The sequence below is a fragment of the Trachinotus anak genome, unplaced genomic scaffold (assembly GCF_046630095.1).
Source record: "Trachinotus anak isolate AG129_WGS33_773 ecotype Australia unplaced genomic scaffold, CSIRO_AGI_Tana_v1 ptg000016l, whole genome shotgun sequence".
NCBI classification, from domain to species: domain Eukaryota; kingdom Metazoa; phylum Chordata; class Actinopteri; order Carangiformes; family Carangidae; genus Trachinotus; species Trachinotus anak.
The window spans coordinates 16,621,109-16,643,239 of NW_027273867.1; the positions used below are offsets into that span (position 1 = coordinate 16,621,109).

General features: G+C 40.1%; 2 protein-coding genes across 7 annotated transcripts in view; one reads left to right on the top strand and one right to left on the bottom strand.

Moving 5' to 3' along the window:
- Positions 1-26: 26 nt before the first annotated feature.
- On the bottom strand, positions 27-2,486 carry LOC139633626 (transcription termination factor 1, mitochondrial). 3 transcript variants are annotated; one of them, XM_071499406.1, is made up of 2 exons: positions 2,402-2,486; positions 27-1,842 (listed from the first exon to the last, which is right to left on the bottom strand). In XM_071499406.1, exon 2 carries the CDS (start codon positions 1,791-1,793, stop codon positions 633-635), a length of 1,161 nt encoding a protein of 386 aa, XP_071355507.1. In that variant the 5' UTR covers positions 1,794-1,842; positions 2,402-2,486; the 3' UTR covers positions 27-632. The 3 variants fall into 3 exon arrangements, with proteins under 3 accessions (XP_071355507.1, XP_071355509.1, XP_071355508.1); XM_071499408.1 differs by having other exon boundaries at positions 27-1,824; positions 2,402-2,466; XM_071499407.1 differs by lacking the exon at positions 2,402-2,486 and adding an exon at positions 2,237-2,356.
- Positions 2,487-6,666: 4,180 nt separating this feature from the next.
- Positions 6,667-22,131, top strand: part of akap9 (A kinase (PRKA) anchor protein 9) — a 64,023-nt gene continuing 48,558 nt past the window's right edge. For 3 of the 4 annotated variants that reach the window (XM_071499398.1, XM_071499401.1, XM_071499399.1), the window contains exons 1-7: positions 6,667-6,915; positions 15,279-15,551; positions 18,737-18,781; positions 19,722-19,784; positions 21,114-21,263; positions 21,521-21,676; positions 21,906-22,103. In XM_071499398.1, the coding sequence (XP_071355499.1) occupies positions 6,868-6,915; positions 15,279-15,551; positions 18,737-18,781; positions 19,722-19,784; positions 21,114-21,263; positions 21,521-21,676; positions 21,906-22,103 (933 nt within the window). In that variant the 5' untranslated portion in view covers positions 6,667-6,867. The remainder of the gene's footprint in view (positions 6,916-15,278; positions 15,552-18,736; positions 18,782-19,721; positions 19,785-21,113; positions 21,264-21,520; positions 21,677-21,905; positions 22,104-22,131) is intronic. The other variant, XM_071499400.1, reaches the window with a different exon arrangement.

The following is a 22,131-nucleotide window of genomic DNA, read 5'->3' on the forward strand; positions in this document are numbered from 1 at the left end:
ACAGGAAGTATGGATGGAAAATGTAGTCAGATTTTATGCCCTTGTTTGGACATCACCTTTATTTCAAGATTGCATCTACATTTAGTCATTTACAAACAATGAACAAGAAAAAAAGCAGCCTGACAGCTTTGAGCAGCTGTCAATATTTAACATACTTTTCAATACACTACTGAAACAGTTAATAGTCCATTAATTGATTAGTCAGTCAACATAAAATTAAGTGATACCTTTTTTGATACTTGATTATTTGTTAGTCTTTTTTTCAAAAATGCCAAACATTCAAACCCTCCAGTCTCTAAACTGTGAGGATTTGCTCATTTCTTTATCTTGTGTGATGGCAAAGTGAAGCTGATTGGACAAAACCAGCAATTTGAAGATGTCACCATGGACTTTGGAAAGCTGTGAATGTCATGTTTACTATTTTCTGACACTTTAGAAACCAAACAATTAATCAAGAAAATCTATTGGCAGATTCATGGATAATGAAGTTGTAGCCCTACAAGATAATGGAACTTATATTTTAGTGACAAGATGAAGTTACAAATGTTGAAACCAGAAGGTATGATTATCCTGAAGCTACATTCAAGTATAAGCAGCCACCAACATTGTCTTAACATTATAAGCAACTACATTCATTCATCTGCTGAGACAGAAAGCTTTTCTATCTTTGCATCAAACCGCTTTCGGCTAGAGTCCAGGATGTTGATGCCATTCTTCTGGAAGTCATATCCCACTCTCTGAAGCTCCTCTAGTCGCGCTGTAATGTTCTGTGTGCTGTAGTCCAAAACCTTGGGCTTCTCCAGTATCTGCTGCATCGTTATTCCTCCTGCCAGGAGACAGTCCAGTTTAGAGCTCAATGTGTCTGGCCCAATGTAGAGAACCATTGGATAGCTAATGATCAGTTTTTTGATGTCAGCTTTCTCACAGCCAAGTGAAGCCATCTTCTGCTGAAGGCTGTTAAAATTCTTTTTCAGATACTCATTGGAAAGGTCCAGAATTTCTGCTCCAGGGCCTTGCAAAAGAGCCAGCAGCTCTGAATCGCTTAGCTCGAGAGATGCTCTCAGGTTATCAATGTTTGTCTTAACTCTCTTTATGCTTCGGATAAGAATGTAAAGGTTTCTGGATATGACAGATCTGACAAACTGCTCTGGATTATTCCCACCAAGCTCTGCACAGACATCTTCCAGAAACTCCACCATCTGCTTGTTGAGCTCTAAGCTGTTGGAGAAAGTCCGTGGTGCTGTGGTCAGAAGCCGGTGGAGGTCTTTGGTGTTCAGTCCCAACGAGGTCAGAAAAGCTATGTTCTTCTCCAAGTTCCAGTTATCACTGGACCGAAAGAAAGACTCAGGTGAACGTTCCAGGATGGTCACAATTTCTGAATCCGTCTTGAAGATGTTTCTCCACAGCTCCCAGCGCTGTTCCAAGTGAGAAATGGAGCGGGTGATGGCGCGAGGATAACGAGATATGATGCTGGCGATGACTCGGCGGCTGGCACCTTTTCCTTGCAGAAACTGAGCAAGGCCTTTCTCGTTAGTGAAGGCTTTACGAAGCACCCCAGGCTGACGCTGGCGTGCCATCTTCACATCAACTCCCATGAGATTCAGGTTCTCCAGCAGAGATTCATTCTCTGTGTTCACCGGTGGCTTCGTCTCATCTCCTCCTGTAGGAGCACTGCAAAGCCTCCTGGGAAGGCATGTTGCTCTCAACAGTACTTTGATGAGCCCAAAGCTGTGCTGCCAAGTCGCCGATTGATGGAGGCTGAGGAGAGCCCTCACTCCAGGTGCCACAGCCATTTTCAGTGAGGAGAGCTACTCTGTCACATCACTGCCAGTGTCAGTAGAACTACAGGAAGAAAAATAAACATTTATCTAATGTCAGGTCAAAATAGCAAAAGAACTCAAACACAACTCAACACAGATAACAACTGGTAATAATGAGAATGTCTTCATGTACTCAGATCCTTCACCTTCACAGATGCTTGAAATAAAAGAAGCCATACCACACTATAAAAATCCCCTATTACCAGCCAAAGGTACATATTACTGAAATAAAAGCACAGGCGGTATTATAGGGTGTCATATAACTTTTTATGTGTGTTGCATTTACATATTAATTATTATCAATTAACATTACATTGTTGTATCTGGTTAAATTGGAGCTAAGTTGAACTCTAATTACATTTAACTCAAATAGAAAGGAGTAAAAAGCACAAATGTAAAGTTGTCCAGTGTAGCACCTCAAATCTGAACTTCAGTGTGTGTTTCCTGCCACCTCTGCAGCGCTGAGGTGAACTTCAAACCGAAAGTATCTGCTTTTTTTTTGTGAAGTTGCCCCTCGGTAGACTGACAATGTTGCATGATGCCTTTAGCATTGTTGCAGAAACGTATCAAACAGCACATACCATGTTTATATCCATATGCGGCTTCTCTCTGTGTGGTAGGTGCCGGGGAGATGGGCATGTTTTTGGACAGGACACAGCGGAAACGTGAACTTTGACCCCCACCGTGAAGCATGTTGTTGATTAGGGCCATCTAGCGCCGTGGAGTTAAAAAAAAAAAAAAAAAAAAGTGTAATTTTCAACCACTAGATGGAAGCAAGGGGCTGACATTTAGGAGTTTGGTTTCCACATGAGATTGTAGCGTAACTGATGATAAAATGAGAATCAGTTGGAATAAGAGGGCATTTAACCCGGTCACAATAATGTTGCTGTGTTCATCTAGGTCAGTACATCACAGTGATGAGGTAGGAAACACACAAGTTGCAGCTCTGTAAGCAGGATTTTAGAAATTTTTTCATCAGCCAAATTGATAAATGAAGTTGACAATTCGTATTAAATAAGTAAACTGGTTCAACTGTTTAATTGTGTTTTCTGTACATTTTCTTTCTGCAGTGGATGGTGTGAATGTTCAAGGCCTTCTCCACAATGCTAGGGTGTTGTTCTGGTGGAAATTGCTGCTTTATATTTTAATTTAATTTCACTATTGTTACATAAAATTAGTCTATAAAGTGCTGTATTCTATGGTAGAGAGGAGTTTACATAAAACACCCAGATTTCCCCATACAACACAAAGGGCAGGACCTTTGTATTTTCACTGGTGGCGACAGCCCTGTGTAATTACTGCTACTTTGCACAGAATGTACACAGACATTTTTTTTGGCTATTCATAGCTATATTATGATACCTGGGAAGTTTAATGCTTTGCATAATGATAAACAACGCTAAGTTACAGAATATATTCGACTGTGGGTTCAAGACATTAATGCTCAATTTTGTGAGAGCCATATGGCTGACGTTGTTGTATGCCCATGAGATACAAGAGACCATTTGGCATGTGTTGTGGCTCACAGCGTGGCAGTGAAAAACCTGCTGACCCACTGCCTCTCTTTACAGATGAGTCCACCACTTATGAATATTTTAATACAGCACAGTGATACTGTCATTATGCAAATGAACTTTCTCTCTGCTGCTGTGAGGCTAAAGTGAGTGTAGTGTTTTGGACAAAACAGTTTCCTCCATTTTATTTAGTCTCGGTCATCATCAGGACACCATTTATTTTCCGTTTATACATGTAGTTCCACTTTTCTCACACTTGTCCAAAGCACTTTTGACTGTGTTTGCATAACGATGTGATTTGGAGAAACTCTTCTGGCCTACGCTGCTGCCTGATTAAATCATTTTTAGTGAAGGGCAAATGATGAGACGGGAAAAGTGGAAGAGATGAGACAGAAAGTTGCATCTGAATTTGATCTTACGCTGATAAGAGGGAACGAATCAGAGCCCATGGCCACTCAAACTAAACCTGTGGCTTATGCTACATAATAATTTTTTAAAAATCCAATTTTTCAAAATAAAAGAAATGCAACATGCATCTTCCACCACTCTTATACTGAATTCATCTTGTGTGAGTCGTGTTCAGAGGGGCATTGATTCAAATTCACAGCGTTTATAGGTGTTTTCTAAAATGTGGTGTAGTGTACCTAATAAATAGGCAAATTAGTGTGCAGCATGCCCCTTTATTTCTGGTTGAAGTCAACTTGTGTGCAGTTCACTATGTGTCTGTTGAAATCCGGTCACATCGCCTGTTTTGTGTTATTGCTGAACGTCTACTGGACATTGTGGGCTCTTTTGAAACAATAAGGCTGCCATTCTGTCAATTATTAGGCAGCCGTGTCCTTTCATACAGTGTTTATCCTGCTAATGACGAAAAAATAAGATAAATCAAAAGGCTGCTGACTCAACTGATTTTAAACCTGCAGGAACTGATTATTTGGAGAATTGGGGGCAGCAGAGATCAGGATGGAAAAACATCATTGAGCTAAACTGGTGAGTTATTTTCTGTTGTTACATAGGAGCCGTGGCTGCCCTCAGTGTAGCTTCCACACTCCCACAGAGGAGACATGGAAAGCTCTGATGGCTGGATGGACGCCATGGTATCGGCTGTCAAGGGCAGCAGCTGAGACCAGGCCTCGGCTCCAGGTGTCACCGCTGAGCTTCAAGCTTGTGCTGTTGTCTGGAGGAACAAATCCTGCCTGATGCACAGTTCTGCCTTCACGCAACACTGCTGTTGTGTTTTTAATATTACATGGAATCCTGTCCTGATCCATTTGATGGGGTCTACTTGGTAAAGTTTCTTGGTTAACGGTTGACACAGTACTCCTTCAGTGAATCAATAATTCAGAAACTGACGAAGCTTTCAAATGCTCAGTGGCTCCTGCAGACTTTGTTGCACAAGCAGCGAGTGCTCACAGGTGGGATCAAACAGGTTATAATGTCCAAAAGAAGATGGGTGGAATTCAAGATCTGCCAGACGATAAGCTGCTCAGCTCCTGTCAGCCGAAGACGCAGAGCATCCTCTCCTGCTGCTGCGGCTGCTGCTGCCGCTGGTATGTTTCCATTCAGCAATTTAAGAAGCAGAATAGAAACTTACAGTGTGGGAACTTGTGAATGCAGCAGGTTTTGTTTGAACATTTCATATTTTATAAAAATCATGTTGAGCCACAAAGTAAGAGAATATTTTAATTTAAAGATGCTTGGACAATAACCAGGGCTCTGGCTAAAATTGAGGACAAAATGTGTTTGTTTTCTGTGAATGTGCAGTTTCTAACAACCTGAAAGGGAGTTTGCATCTACGTTTAACTCTCCACCAGAATAATATGCATTATTTTATTTTATTTTATAATTGACTGACATTATAATATAATCTGGACTTATCATAAAGTCATAATAGAGTTACATCCTGGAAATGTCTGCAGAGCATATACAAGGCAAGTCTTTAGCTTCCAACAAGTGACCATGCATCATCATATCCTGTTCTAATTATATGTGAACTATTTGAAGAAACAGATCACTTCCACAATGAGTCTGAAGGTAAAATATTGGCTATCCTTTCCACTATTGCCTCCCATCTGTCCTAGAAGCTGATGCCAGTCTCTCATGTTACCTGCTGTCCCCTTTCAGCCATGCAAGACAGCTCAAATGTTTCCTCTTTAAGGAAATAAATTCCACTATTGTTTAAAACATACCCAAAATAACCCAGTCAGCTGTTGTACTGCAAAATGTGAGGTGATGGATGAAGCCTTTATCAGGAGAAAATACAGCTTTGAAATGAAAATATTTAGTGTTTAGTCTCAAGTGGGACAACTCGGGCAACCTCTCCTCCTGTTACCATAGAAACTGTGCAGACATTTTAAGCAGAATTCAGACTGCATATAATACAGTGAAATGTATGTCATTATTAAAAATTATAATAATCACATATGTTGATTATATTATTGATAATAATTCACAAAATTGCTGTACATTAATTGTAACATTTAGTGATTCTACAATTGTCTGTATTGCCTCGATAAATAACCATTTCTTTTAAACTTCAGTGATTGAAACATGAGAAAAAACTAAATTAATAAGCAAAAATAACAGAGATATAAAGTTTATTCAAGATGTTTTAAAGAGTCAGCAAATGTTCAGTTATTATGCTGCAAGTACAATTACTAAGATGCTGTGTTTCAACAATTATGGGGTACATGCATCCCCATTTGATGCCACTTTACAGGTCTACTCCACAAAGAAATATTGTACTTTTTACTCCACTAAATTAATTTTTAAGGTATATTGTAGTTTCTTTACAAATCAAGATTTTACACACAATATGATGAGCTTTTAAAATAAATCCAACTACTCACCAGTATGTAAAGTGGTTAAAATTACTTCCACCCTGACATAAAATGGCACTTACAGATCATTTTACCCCCCCCCCCAGGATTTGGAAAGGCACACACGGGGTCTCACTGCTTACAATGCATATCAGAGCAAAACCCAAACCATGAGGTCCTTCTGGAAGTTTCTTCCCTCTCCACACAGGTTTATGGAGCTCAACCCGAGTGACCATCAGGTCCTTGGTCACCTCAGGTCCTTCTCCCCTGATTGCTCTGAAGGATCCCTGTTGTTCCACCTCATGGCTTGGTCTTTGCTCTGATATGCACCGTCAGCTGTGAGGCCTTACATAGACAGGTGTGTCTGTAGTACATCAATGGCACAAACATATTCGGATAGCAAAGCTGATTCCGATTCTGAGAAAAATTCCGACCTTTATAACGGCGCCTGAAGGCACCACCAGTGGAATGACAGTGGGCGTGGCCGTGAAGGCACCTACACGACGTCATCATGGTTGAGTCTCATGTTTACGTGGAAAACATGGCGGCGGACTACCAACAAGGAGACAGCAGCTAGTAAAAAGCGGGTGGAAGTCTCTGACAGCGAGCTGTGAGCCGGACGACAGAGATCTAACCGCTGGCTTTTTAGTTTTCTCTCGCTGATATTTCGTATGAAGCAGCTTCCCTCTCGTTTCCGCAGCAGGGACAGCGGTGATGGAAGACGAGGAGAGGCAGAAGAAGCTGGAGGCCGGCAAAGCAAAGGTAGGACTCTCAGTTTCTGGTGTTAGCTCAGTAAGTCAGTAACACCGCTATCACGGCTGTGAAGTAGTAACTTAATGTTGCTGACAACTTATTTTCTCACAGCTGGGTCTGTCAGCTGTTTTTTTTTTTAATACCCTCCCCCCTCCCTACCCTTCATACCCCCCCCCCCTCTCAGCTGTCAGTCCCAGCAAACATGCGCCCCGCACTGACAGCCGGCGCTGGGTTTGCTGCAGCTCGCCACCACCTCCTTTGTCATGCAGCATGTCTGAAACGTTACCCCGGTGCCGCCTTTCTGTGCCCGCGACGTTAAACTTAATCACCCGCAAGTCAGGCCGCCACATCGTTACCGGAGGCTTACAGACGCCGGCTGAAGTGAGGCTTGACAGGCTGGTGGAACAGGATTTACAGGACATATCCCCACTAGCTAGAGCAAACATTGCCCCACATGTTAGACTTGTGCTGCCATTAGCGTTATCAATAAGCAGCATCAAGAATTAGGTCAGGACAACCCCCCCCCCCCCCCCCCCCCCCCCCCCCCCACACACACACACACACACACACACACACACACCTTCTCACCCGCCTTGCCATCCAGCAACTTATGCCATAGGGTAGGATAATGGTGGATCTAATGTTGCCTTGTAAACCTGGGTGAATATCCATGTCAGTTTTATTTTGTCACAGAAATGAGCTTGTTTGGTGGCAATGAAATAAATGGCACGCTGCACTGCCTGAGACATGCACTTATAACTTTGACTGAGGTGTTGCATGACCTTGCAGCACAGTTATTGATAAATGTGAACTCAAACATCTGAATTCTTCAGAGCAGTACGTGACGTGCAGACCTCTCTCTGGTCCCATAATAGATAAATGTACCTTATTATAATTCACCCTGAAGACAGTCGGCTAATTGGATCAAGCATGTGTACAGCAGAGAGTGCAATTAAATAGGAAAATGTTTGGATCAGTGTATAATCTAATTAGTGTATAATTAATCCTTATCACTTTATTTTAGCTGAAGTACTTGTCACCACTATTATTAACTATTCCTTACTCTCCAAATTGATGCTTCTCTGTAAACCTCATACATTTACGGACATTATAATAAAAGTCGGTATTGAGAATCTTGACTTCAAAAGGTGCTAAAATCCAAACACTTTTCACCCTGACACTGCAGAGAAGCATCTGATATGCTGTGCTGGATGTGTCATTTGGTCTCTCCTGGATTCACAGTAGTTTTGGTGCTCTTGCTTCTAGGTTCGCACAGTGGGAGGGACCTTAAGAGAGACCATCTCCCTGGTTATGGCTTTGGCATTTTGGTTTATAAAAGGCCCCTCTGTACTGCAGGGGGATTTCACCGCTGTTTTCATAATAGTTCCATGTCACCATGTTGTCACATGCAAAGGAGAAACCTGCACAAGTAATTTCACTGAATAACACATTGATAATGGCTCACAGGGATATCCAGGACATTATTATTTATTAATAGCCTCCCAAACTCTAGCTGGATCCTGCAAGCTTACATTGAATCCAAGCTGATATATGCTGGAGTCAGTTAGCAAGCTGTGGGCAGGGTTTGGATGATGACATGACATGACTTGCTTTAGCGCTTCCAAAATTTAAGAAAACTTGTTTTAACTCTAAAATAAATAATGACTCTGCATCCTTTGCCTCATTTTTTTTTTTAACAGAAATTGATTTTGGTGATAGTTCAGAAAAATATGACTTTTTCAGAACAGCAGTTTGAAAAGACTAGTGACAGTGACTGGTTGTTTCTTGAATCAGGTGTAGGAAGCGTCCATGCTGATGTCTGAGTGAAGTTAAAACTGTCAGTCATCTATTGTATAGCTTGCTCGAATTGATGTACGAAGAAAGTGCCTATTAGTCATTCCAAACAATGAGCAAAGCACCAATTGTGGGCTGGTGTTTCCAAGCTATTGTTCCAAGACATTAGCTGCAGATTTATTGTTCTTTTCACTTCTCTGTGAGGAAAATGGGCCATATTGACAAGTGCCTTAATGGCACCCTTAAATCTCATCTTTTGAGAGTGTTCTTGAAAAACACCCATCACTGCAACAATGATGGGTGTAAGATGGTGTAAGATTTTGTGTCAGGTCAAAATAACTCACAGGCTCAGATGCCGTATGACACCTTTTACAATCATTACGGGGGAAGATTGTGACTTCAGCGCTCTCGCTTCTTGATATTTCTTCACCAACATGTTTGCTATGCTTGCTTCAACAAGGCTTCTAAGAATAAAGTCACCTTCTAGTGCCACTTATAGGAAAAAATTGTGTATAATTCTCTTTGTAGTCCAGTGCAGTTACATTTTATCAACTTAAACATGGAAACGAGATGTTTCATGTCAGTGGTTGTCACAAGTTAAGATTGAGATGTTTGCTTCTTTTTGTCTGTACATCAGTCCTGCTCTGTCTGTCCGTCAGTCCATCACACTCAGTATGCTGAGCAGCGCTGATATTTAATGTCACTTTAGGGAATAAAGTGTGCCAGACCATTTGCTGTTCCTGCATTTTCAGAACTGTACCGATTGGCTCAGGGGGTGGGCACTGCAGTATTTGCTTAATTTGGCCCAAGGGATGCAGACGTGACTCACTAAGGATCGCATGCTTGTTTGTTTCTCTGCTTCTCTGATGTGTGTTACGGGCACATATTACAAATGTGCAAGTAGAGCTTCTGCTATTATGCTAATGGCTTAATGTATTTACTTTGTATCCATGCAGAATTGGGTAGCTTGCTGCCAAATGAGGATCAGGGAAGTGAATATCTGGTGACCAATGTTGTAATGCTTCTGTTTGTGCTTTTGACTGCTAATTGTGATGCTAGAAAGATGCCTTATTGACATTATCTACAAGCCAAATTGCAATACGCTATAGTCTTAAACGAACCTTTTATAGTGATAAAAGTAGGCTTTCTCGGGGTTTCCAGATAGCCTACAGGTCAGTGTCACTGTCGGGCAGCGTTGGAGGTTTTGAGGACAGCAAAGGTACAAGTTAATCTACTTAGCAAAGGCCTGAATAGTTAATCCTTCAGGTGACTAAGCATGAATACAGTCTGCATCGCTCTATGTGGTGAATGGGCTATAACCATCATGGCTTATTAACTGGCTTAAATGATGGAGAGTTTTACTTTCAGGCTACAGTATTTATCACCTGTAATGCAACAACAAAACACTGAATACTTTTGAAACCCTTGTTTTGGCATGCTCTGCTGCTCGAGAAGGGATTGCCAGGTGATTAATTGAATGTGATGGTCTAACAGCTGCCCAGTTTTAATTAGCTACAGCCTGGATGATGACTGGACTGAATTTTCTGTGCCATTCTATAAACGTTCCTGATGACGGGGGGGGGGGGGGGGGGGGGGGCACTTTACCCTCCTTTGATAAGTCGTTTTCATTTGATGCAATATCGCAATAGCCAGCATCTTGCAGAGAGCTCTAGAGGCAGGAAAGTATAGATGTCATTTGAAGATGCTCTGGCACACCATAACTGATAACTAATGGACATGATGCAAGAGGCTGTCTGGGCTTCACTGTCAAGTATGAGAGAAAATGTTTTCAGACTGGAACAAGCATCTGTTTGCACAAAATGCCTCATTCCTCACAGCTTTAAGACAATAGTTTGTTTCATCAAGATCAGATTTTAACTCTTGGGACCATAATGTTTTTTTTTTGCTGTTTTTTTTAGTCTCGTGTTTCGGTGTGTTTGATCACGCACATAATATTTTTTGCCAGTCTGGTTTGTGTCAGTTCACAAGCTTGGAAAATGTTAAGTCATGACATTGTGTTAGAGAACAGCTGCAGTTTGTTATGGATGAAAATGTATTCCATAACTTACACAAACTTCCAAAAAAAACAAGGTGCTACATTTTTGGTGTATAAGACAAGGAAATGAAATTATGGGATGGAAGAGGGTGAGGACATGCAAAAATCACCCTGTAGGCTAGATTCAAACCCAGGGCGGTGCACCTACATGCCATGTACTTCAGATGGCCAAATTCCAGCATATAGTTGAAGTTAGATTGGATTATTTTAATAGAAAAATATTATTGGCCCATGGTTCATGCCAGTACTGAGCTGTTACACATGAAAAGAAAAATTTTAAAGCTGTGGCTGATGTAATGCATTGCTTTTTTGGAACAGCCTTCTTTTGAGACGTTTCTGTGTTTCATGGTGGACTCAGTTGTCTCTAGGATTAGGAAGGAGACTGTGGCTGCTGTCATTAGGAGGATGATGCTGCACAAGCACCTCAATAATTCTCTGGAGTAGCTATAAGATACTTGACATTGACTGTGGCTCGGAGTTCGTGAAAAAGCAAAGGCATGTAGGATTGTGAAAAATAAGATTATATTTCAGAGAGAAACAAGAACCACCTTCTCTCTCACTACGATTCTGACAATATTTACAATAATTATTCAGCCCCATTATGCACATGAGAAGTATTGCTGTTAAAGGATATAAACCACAGAAATGACTCTACTTGCCACTCAAAACATTGGTGTAAAGAGACTCCAGTACAGCTTTTAACCCTTGTCTTTAAGACATACATGTGACATGGTGACTCCTCTGCCTCTATGTTTGGAGCCTCTTTCACAGATGTAGCTCCACCTGTTGTGCTGATGGTGAAACAGGTGGGGCTGACGTAGCTTCAGTTGCTGTTGCTTTGTTTTCGGGTCTATTAGCTATCGTTGCCGTGTTAACTGGTAAGTGTGTGTAAAATAGGGGATTTAGGCCCTCAAGTAGCTGCGTGTTGACTAACACAGTGTTTCTGGCTCCGTCATTGGCACATGACATGACATGGGAGGCAGTGAGCTTCCCTTTAGCGCCAGTGGACTGTTTACAGCAGTGCTGGGAAATCATAAAATAAACTATAGAACTCCACTTTGTTACTTACTGTGAGTTACTATGAGTCCTTTGTAAGTTACACTTGTTAACAGTATATGACATAAGCCTCACATGTACTAAACTACTTGCCTTAAATAGACTTGTGCGTTAAGTGTGCTTTTTTTTTTCTTCTGGGAAGAACATTAACTTTTTGTATGTCATAATTTCATAAAAACATAAGAGTTACTGATGTTGACCTATTGTTATTGGCCAGCTCTGTTTCTCAATTATTATCATGGATAACATAAAGCTGTTCAAACCATTTCAAATAAAGTTTGTACATACTGATATTTGCACTTCTTGATGTTAACATTTTTATAGTAACAATTTACAGGGATGACTAATAGCCTAAAGATCAAGATGCTTGAGAGCCAAAATGTGTTGGCTGTACATATGTAGGAGTGGACAGATTTTCTATCAAACCAACTGAAAAACTGCAGATAGATAAAATAATCAGACAGTAATATGTGTTTTAATCACTGATGTCATATCAGTGTGATATCATATACAAGTCCAGTATTGTCATTGATCAGTCCTGTTCATTGATTACAATAAAGCCCATAATGGCCTGATACACCCAGCAACAATAAAGGAATAGCTATTATAGATATAATAGATATTAACTCTATGGTAAAATGTATTTTATGGTAGACAAGTCTATACAGTGCAGTGATATTATTGTTATTGCCAGAACCTTATGGTGTATTTATACAGTAAACACATTTTCCTTATGCTTCCACAATGTCTAAAGTTGCATAAGGTTTAGACATACATCAGTGTTCAATCAACAGTCACAACATTCGCTGTCACCTGTAACATTAACGCCAGGTTGTCATCACCATTTAGTGGAGGTCACCACCTTAGAAAAATCAAACACAGTTTAGTGGATGTTGTTGTTGATGCTGTTTGGCAGCTACTATTAGACACAGATTTAAAAAAAACAAAACAAAAACAAAAACAAATAGCCTCTGTATAAAATAAGCTTGTGTAAATGTTTTCAGACAGCAGATGGTGATACACCTACGTAGTCTCTGCTTCCCAGATGGTGATATAGCTACACAGGCTCCGTTCCTCCATATGCTCAGCCAGCGCTCTGGTCTGCCCTGCCAAATAGGACAGCCCGCTATGATAAGCAGCTCAATGAAAGGCCGGGGTTCCCTATATATTTTTCCAAAACACAGGGTGATTTCTGCTGGCAGGTCCATTGCATATTGCACATTACTGCTCGCGTGTTATTCTGATTCAGTCAGAAATAAAGAACAGCCCTGTTGTAGTCATTGTAACATCACAGCACTCAGTTCCCATTCTGTAAGGCTGGCATTCATTCATATCTCACTCTGTGTGCCCTGCTATTTGATGGATAAAGCGCTTCTGATAATACAGATAGGTAGGTATATTTGGACCAGGGGTGGAGCGTGTGTGGAGGTGCAGAGGCACAGATCAAGAGCCCTTTGAGCTTTTTAGCTGTGTGTTGTAGGTGGGGTACGTGATCATGACACCCACTCTCAGCTCTATCCTGTCAACCTCTAACCTTTTGTGCAGCATCGCCAAAACAGACCAGTCAAAAAGTGCTTACTTTTGTGCTAGCTCTGCTGCTACAGGAGAGGGGTTTGGTCATTTTTCAGGCTACAATGACCAAACATTTTGATTCCACCTTCTCAAATGTCAGGATTTGGTTATTTTGTGACAAGCATGTTTGTGATAAGCTGTGATTAACTGAATATTGATGGGTTTTTGGACTGAAATAAAACAAGCTTTTAGAATTGATCCCCTTGGGCTGTGAGGCATTTCTGTATTGTTTTTATTTCAAAATAATCACACTTTTCTCTAGAGCCAGTGCAGACCCAAAGCAAAGTATTTAAAGTCTATACACTGTAGTTGATTATACTTAAAGGTGGACTCAACAACACTAACATGCCTTGTATGTATCCTTGGGGCCTTGCAAAGGTGTTCAGTACTTTACCTTTCCAATAAAACATTTGCATACATGCTGAAACCTGCATTGTTTACATCCATGTTTACTTCCAGTCTAGGACAGGATATGACTAGATGTATTCTAGTTTAGGTCTGTGATGTCTGTCATGGGGCACAGAGGCATTTCCCAGACAGGTGAGCAGGCATTAGCACGGTATCCTTGGCAACAGCCTATCTATATCAATGTCAGTCCACGCAGCACCTGTGGTATGACACCTGTAGCCCTGCTGTCTGCCCTGTTCAGCTGACTCTGCCACCTCTTTTCTGTCACCCGCTGCTCATACATAATGGAGATCTGTAGTACTGAGAGAGAGAGAGGGAGAGAGAGTGATACCTCACGGCCAGTTGGAAATTAGATTAGCGCATGTAATATGTGCTCATATTACATGTGTGACTTCACCTCATAATTATAAGTGTGTGTGTGTGAGTTGGTTGAGCAGGTTCATAAGTTTTTCATAGCTATAACAAGATGTGAAAAGACATTTCAACATGACACAAATGATGACACTGGGGGGGAATACAGTATGCTAATTTCCTAGAAGTTGCAACTTCTAATTCAGCTAATTAAAGGAAAGTAGAGACCGTTCAATTAGTACACTTCCAATATGTGACATTCTCCTACACCTCAACATATATGAGTTACCATAATAAATGAATAATGAATTCATATTTACTTACTTATCTGGAGCCATGCTTTTAAGGAAAAAAACTTTTTCCCTATAGCTTGTACCACATTACATTTTTTTTTTTAAGGAAAACTGAGATCCAGTGGTTATCTACAGTATGGGTTTCTGTTTAAAGGAAGAATTATGGACTGATTGAAACCAATCAACCGATTTGACAATATTATGGAGAAAACAAAAGATTTATAGCTCTAATCCCAGATATGAAGCCTCAGTAAACACAAACACTCCCTTGTTCAATCCTTGGTACTTGGTACTTCTACCCCCCCAAAAAAGTTTTTTCTATTCTCTTTCTCACTATTTAAAATACTAATCAGGAACATGTTAATGGTTGTTTAGACAGATTGTTGACATAGTTTAAAAATGTAATCCCTTTAGTCGGGATTAGCGCCTGGCACAGCAAGAAGCATGTGTCGGGTCATATGGACACAGGGAGGGAGGATTCACTCTGAGCAGGGAAGACGCCGTTTTGGGGCACACAATGTTTCGCTTGAGTTTCACCAAACTGTGCAGACTAAGAGTAGGTTGACATGTTTTATTTTTTTTTAAATGTATTACCTCTGTAGACAGACTAATTAGTTGTGAATTAGGCTAAAGTAGGTGATTATTTCCCTATAGTCTGAGCATTAGGGTCAAACAACATTTTGAATAGAATCAACGATGTAGACTAGAGAATACTCAAAAGGATGGTTGCTAAAGTGTTTGGTACTGTATTTATTTTTTTTTTTTACCTCCAAGGACAACCCTTTGAAGTATGAATTTTAGTTTTTATCTTTAACCTTCCTGTTTCTCTGTTCCCTCTCCAGCTGGCTGAGTACCGCCAGAGAAAAGCTCACGCCGACTCCCAGAAGAAACAGAAAAAGAAGAAGAAAAAGAAGACAGCGGAGGACTCGGAGGGGGATTCGCAGGGAAGGGTGGAGGTCGAGCCGGATCAATCTGTGGGAGGAGAGGAGGTCTCGGGCGGTGGACAAGATGGGTCACAAGAAGGAACTAAAGCCCCACCCACCACGGAGTTTACCTTCGCAAGGACGCTGCGGAGCGGAGAGACTGTCAAGCATGACCAGACCTACACCATAGAGGTAGATACTTAACACTGGAAATATTGACACATACTGAGCTCAAGTCTATTTCCTTTTGACAAATTTTGTGTTGTTGGACAAAGTGTTCAAATTCAGCATCTGTGGCACCAAAAATCATAATGTACAAATAATGTTATTTCACAGTTCAGAAAGGCTGCAAGTTATGATTATTTTCTCTCTCAATTGATTTGGTGAATCTTTGCACGATTAATGGCCTGGTCTTTTGTAGTTTAGTGTTCAAATTTCCTAAAGTCTAAGCTGATATAATGAGACTGGTTGTTTTGTCCAAAACCAAAGGATATTCAGGAAATGTTCACATTTTAGAAGCTGAAGTGAAGTCACTGAGCCTTTGCCATTGTTACTCAAAAAAATACTTAAAACAAGAAAATGATTATCAAAATAGTTGCCAATTAATTTTCTCATGAGCAGCCAATCAATTCATAGACTAATGATTTTTATGTATTCAGTCTATTTTAATTCAGAGTGCAGCTAATTTTATGGAGAATTGTGGACAAATCAGTGAAACCATCAACCTGTTCCTAGTATTCAGAGTAAAAATGACTTTCTTCCAGTGAACTGCAGTGCTGTATGAATCAAAAAACAAATATACAGATGCCATGTCCCGCCAAGTTGATGAAAGGAGTCGATTCTACAGTCTCCAATTGAAATTCATGACTTGTTTGCAGCATTTTTATCTCCCTATTATGTTTTTAGATTGTCCGTCTGTCTATCCCACTCCCGTGAGCTTGATATGTCAAGAGCACCTTGAGGGAATTTCTTAAAATTTAGTACAAACGTTCACTAGGACTCAATAATGAACTGAGTAGATTTTGGTGGTCAAAGGTCAAGGTCACTGTGACTGCACACAACACGTCTTTGGCCATAACTCAAGAATTCACACGCTAATAAACTGCAGCTGGACAGGTTGTCGGAGGCATTCAACTGTGAGGTGGTAATTCTTGTTTAGTTTAAGATTTAAACAAAATCATATTGACAGTTACAAATTTGTTAAGCCACAAAAACAAACAAATAAATAAGTGATATTTCAAGTACTCATACATTACCCAAAATAAAATCCATAAATGTGCATTTGTAATAATTGCTTAAGTTCATAAAAGACATCTTGTAATAATAAAGCAATTAACTTTATTTTATGGAATGAATCATTAAACTATGGCTTCACTATTTTATGCTAGCTGGTGACACCTCAAGATATATTCTTTCATTCATTCTTCCCGTGGTGTTACAAATTAAAAAGTTCAGTCTCTAAAAGCTTAATTTTATTCGTGTCACGACTGCTCCCTCTGCACCTAGAAAGTCTTTTTGGGCTGCAGGTTCATTTTATTGCTTCAGTTTTTTTTTTTTATTATTAATGTGTACTTAGCTTATAGGTTATGGATTTTATTTGATTAATAATATAATACTTACAGCTTTAGCTTTAAAAAATCCTTGAGCCAGTGTCCAACAGAGATACTTTGCTTTTTATGCATTATGTGTGTGTAGTGCTGCTTTGTGGCCATTTATGTGAAGAATACACAGAATTGCTGGGTGTAAATTTTAAAATATTCCAAACTTGTGAAAGTTGTTTGGTTGTTTGGGGATTTGGTGAACGTTCAGCAGCTTTGTTCTCTCCTTGCATAATACATCACTGACGGATAACTTCATCAAGCATGCTTTTTGAATCTTAACACAGAGATGATAAGATTCAATGTTGATGTATTCTGTGAATTCATTTCCTATTCACAAGTACTACTGTAGCCCTTCCAAGCCCTGTTTCTTGTGATTTAAAAAATGGTCAGTCAAAGGAATATTTCTTTTCCCACATAAACATCTTTGAAATTCTAATTGGTGTTGGGTCTCTAAGCTTTGCAAACATACACGACCTTCAAACCTGTAATGAATGCATTCGATAAATGGAAAAGCTGCAGCCTGAACATTCAGGCTGTATAATGATTATGATAAGTAAATATTCAGGCAGTTACATTATCCTGTAGAAAATCAGCCGTCTAAAAGCGCGACCCGAGGGCCCTTACACATTTTTTAAATCATCGTTCGAGCCCTCTCAGGCTCTTATTATTGGCACTGTGCAGCCTCTCTTTCCATGAACCCACTGTACATTTGATGCAGCACATGCCCACAAAACTACTGGTTGCCATGGAAACAGACAATTGCCTTTAAACAGGCTGAGATGCGTCGGTCCGCGCAACCAATTCCTGTGGCCTTGCAATACTTTTCAGCAGACCTTAAGGTTGATTGAATGTATGAATGTGTTGTTTTTTTTTTTACCTTGGGAGCAAACCTCATCTGCTCTGTTACAAAAGACTGTGGGACATGCTGTATTTTTCTGCTGCACAGATAGGACCTGTTATCTATGCATTGCAAACAAATGAAAGTTGTGAATTTTGAGATCATGCAAGGTGGTATGTGTGAATTATCTATGCAGATAAATGGTTTAACCACTTAGAATTAAATATTTGGGTTCCCCTCCGTCTTTGTTGTTTTCCTCTCAACAATCTGTTGTTCTTATCCCAGACAAAACGGCCACGGTGCTTGGTTCTCTGCTGCTTTCTGTGAGCATGAAAGGGTTGCTGTGGAAACACAACTGGATCAAAGTTTTCTATACCGTCAGTACAGTCTTTCACAGGCATCTGAAAGAGATGAGAACTGAAAGTACAAGTGTGTTGACTCATTGATGCCTGTTAGACATCAGCGTTTGCAAGTAAAATTTGCATCACATTCTCTTATCAAAGAGGTTTTAATAAAATGCAAACATACTATGTTTAGGGATATATTCTATCACATTCGATTTCTCTTCTGTTCCAGCCTGCACACAGTTTCAATTTATGACCCTTAGAATTAACCCGAAAAAAGATTTCACTGATGGCCGTCATCAGTCTGTGGGAGTGGGAACGGGGCTGTGTAGCAGAAATGGGTTAGACACACATTTGATTGCAGAGTGCCTTCTGAAGTAGACTGAACATTTTAGTATGTGCATTTTATATTGCATTTGAAGACCCCTTTTCATCTCACAATAGAAGACCCCACGATTTAAATGAGGTTCAGCTGGAATTAAGTGTTTATTTGTGGTTAGTGTGATGCAGTGATTTGTCTTGTGCTATGATTGAAATCACACAAACTGAAATGTGAAGTATTAATGAAATTGCTTTACTTTTTCTCTTTTCCAGCCGGAGAGTGAAGTGTCTACTACTGCTGAAGATTATTCCTCAGAGGTGAGATGACTTCTCTCAAAACATGTCATCACCATTTCTTCAATTTCATGGTGACTCAAATTGTTTTTCACAGTGCCAAGTTTATATTCGTGCAGACTAAGCATCTCTGCATTCGGCTGCTAGTGTGGCTGTGTCATAGGGGATTTATGGGCTGCAACACACTTTCTGTTTTGGAAAATCCTCATCTTGAAGCTACTGATGGGACTGTTTGATAACTGACTGCCAGAGGATGCAGTTTACAGAGTTTCACAGACTGAGGAAGATTTAGCCCAGGGCTATATACATGCCCTTAGTTGTCATGGTTTTGCATTATTTACATGTAGCTTGTTAATTAGTTTGGCAGCACGTTCTTGCTGTTTTCTTTGGAGACCGGCAACAAGTGTGGAAGGATGCAGGTCACTGCAGTCGGTCAGTTTCATGGCTTATCTCGTCATCATTATCCGCTGAGTCAGACCACTTCACAGGTGATAACGTGATCATGTGCTGAGAGAATTTGTCTTTGGCGCATAAATAACTTTTCCTGTTCTGATACTGTGTCCCTGCCTGCTGCGCAACCTGTCTGACTGTGAGCCAGTCGAATAAAACAGTCGGTGTTTGTAACAGGGAGACAATTCAAAGGCAGCAGCATCTGAAATTCTTAAAACTGTTCTTCTTTATTTGCTGCTGTTTTGTTGCCAAATGACACTTGACAATACAGGTTAAAACATTGAAAGCAACTATTATTAATGTAAGACAAAATCTAAAGTAGCAGTAGGATGATTTATATATGATTTATATGATTCATTCTTTTAGTAAAACCAACATTTAATAAAGAATATAAATCGTACAAATCATCAGACTTGGTACAAATCTGCCCAGGGATGATTTCTGAAATTATGTGGGCTTTTTCATTGCAGTTGCCAAACTTTAATGTTTCACTGACAGCATTGTGAATTAACAGGTAAATGGATGCCATGATGTGATGACAGAGAATCTAATGATGTCTTCGAAGGATTTTATCTGGGTACAGTAATCTGATCAAGCAGTTCTTTTGGCTCTGCTTTTAGCTTTGCTCGAAAACCCTCCGACTGCTGGATTTTACTCTCTTTTTGCTTCACATTTTAATATTCTTCTGCAAAATTTCCTGTAGCCCACTAACCACGCCTGTTTTATGATGCCTTTAACTTGACTGGATAGCAACATGCAATACTTGTAAGGTATTTGAAATGCATGCAAAGAAGAAAAAAAATCATACTATCTTATAAACTCTCGTTTTGAAAGCACAAATGACTCAGGAGTTTAGGCTTTAACCGGGCTTTGTGACATTTTAGAGGTGTAAATTATCTCTGAAAGCTGGAGGAGAATGACGTGAGCGAGGGTGAATGATGGAAAACGAGGGAGAGGACAGTGAAGTGCTTGAAGGAGAGAGCACAGGAGGTGTTACACAAAGACTTTCTCTCTTTAGATTCATTGAGGTGATAGTCGAACAGAGGTGCAAGGATGACAGTGAGGTGTCAGGGACGAGTATTAGTGCATTAACCAAGTCAGAACTGATCTATAGGACTGAGTACTGTTTGAAATATATCTGCGCTAGCATAACTTACCATTTCGACATTTTCATTGAATTAATTATTCAAATGAAATTAAAGAAATAGTTGTTATTTCATCGTGGGAGATGAAAACTATTAATTATTTCCCATATGATCAGCATTCAACAGCATTTCAAATGAGAAGTGCGACACAGTGATATTAAAGCATTTTTTTGCAGATGTGGGACATTGAGTTAGGTCAGATCTCATTTGGGCTCTAGTGGTAGCGAAAGGAAATCTAAGAGATGGAATTGCAACCATAGTTGAACAATTTTGAACTTAGAACCAATTTTACCTGTACTGAGGTTATAGGTTTTTATTTACAGCAGAAGCCTATATTGTTATTTTTCTAGTAATAAAGAAATATCAAATATAGGCATTGCTTTGTTCCTCTGATTCCCTTGAGTTACTTCGAGAACCCACAGAAATCAGACCTAATTCACTGTCAGCAATCTGAAGAATTCAAGAAACCTGGAAAAAGGATAAATACATTTTAAAAGCAATAGAGCATTTTCTTTCCAAGAACAGACTTAACTCTGCTTAACTCTGCAACAAAATAAACAAAACATTTTTCAACAGGAACAGTTGATAACATCGATATATTTCCTACACATTTCTTCATGTGGCTCCTGGCTCTTGTAACTAACTGCTGTTGCTCTGTGGTGGTGACTAAGTGTGGAACTCACTCCTGAAACCTCATCTTAGATCCTTTGCCAAAACCACGTAAATGCTGTGCTAACTCCTACTGTTACTGTCCTATTCAGGAGGAGGTGGAGCCTCTGCAACAGGTGACAAAGGGAGGTACGATGCAGGATATGGAGGATGCGCTCGCTGCCAAGACCCAGGCAGTGGAGGAGCTGAGTCGAGAGCTTGAGGAAATCAGGGCTACCTTTGGTACAGAAGGAGTGCAGCAGGTTGATATTTACTGTATACTGTATTATATACATTCCTTTGGAGTTTTAGCATTTCTGTACATCTGCACATTAAGACTACTGCCAGTGAAATTAGAAAATATATAGTAATAATATATTAGTAAGAGATTATTTTAACAGTTTTGATTATCACATTTCAGCATTTTAAAATACCTGTTTCTTGCTGTTGTTTCATACCTTGGTTGAAACTTAAGTTGAATATGGGGTAATTTTACTTAATGCCAATTTTTCTTTCATAGCTGCAGGACTTCGAAGCTGCTCTGAAGCAGCGAGATGGCATCATCACCCAGCTCACAGCTAACCTTCAGCAGGCTCGTGAAGAGAAAGACGAGATCATGAAAGAATTCCTGGAGCTGACAGAACAAAGCCAAAAACTCCAAATTCAGTTCCAGCAGGTGGGAACTCAGAATTTTTGTTTTAGCCTAAACTATTATATTATATTCCTCCATTCTATCCTTTTACACACAGTTAATCATTTTGTACTACTGCTTTTTCTCCATCTGTCCAATTCGCAAATAATCTGTGTGTGGGGGTGAGCTTGCACATATTATGAACAGGAAGTGAAATGCTTATCCTTAATTTTTCCGTATCCTGAATACTCTCCACTCTGACTAATAATCACAGCTTCAGGCGGGCGAGACACTGAGGAATACCAGCCACAGCAGCACAGCAGCTGATCTTCTGCAGGCCAGGCAGCAGCTCGTCCAGTACCAACAGCAGCTGGAGGAAATGAACATGGAGGTCAGAAAGCACCAGGAGAGGAGCAGTGAACAGCTGGAACACATCAACCAGCTCCAGCACAAACTCAGCGAGATGGAGATGGTAAGAAGTTGCCTAGTTTGTTAACACC

Excerpts from the sequence above, each read along its gene's own strand:
- LOC139633626 (XM_071499406.1), bottom strand. The coding sequence starts at position 1,793 with ATGGCTGTGGCACCTGGAGTGAGGGCTCTCCTCAGCCTCCATCAATCG.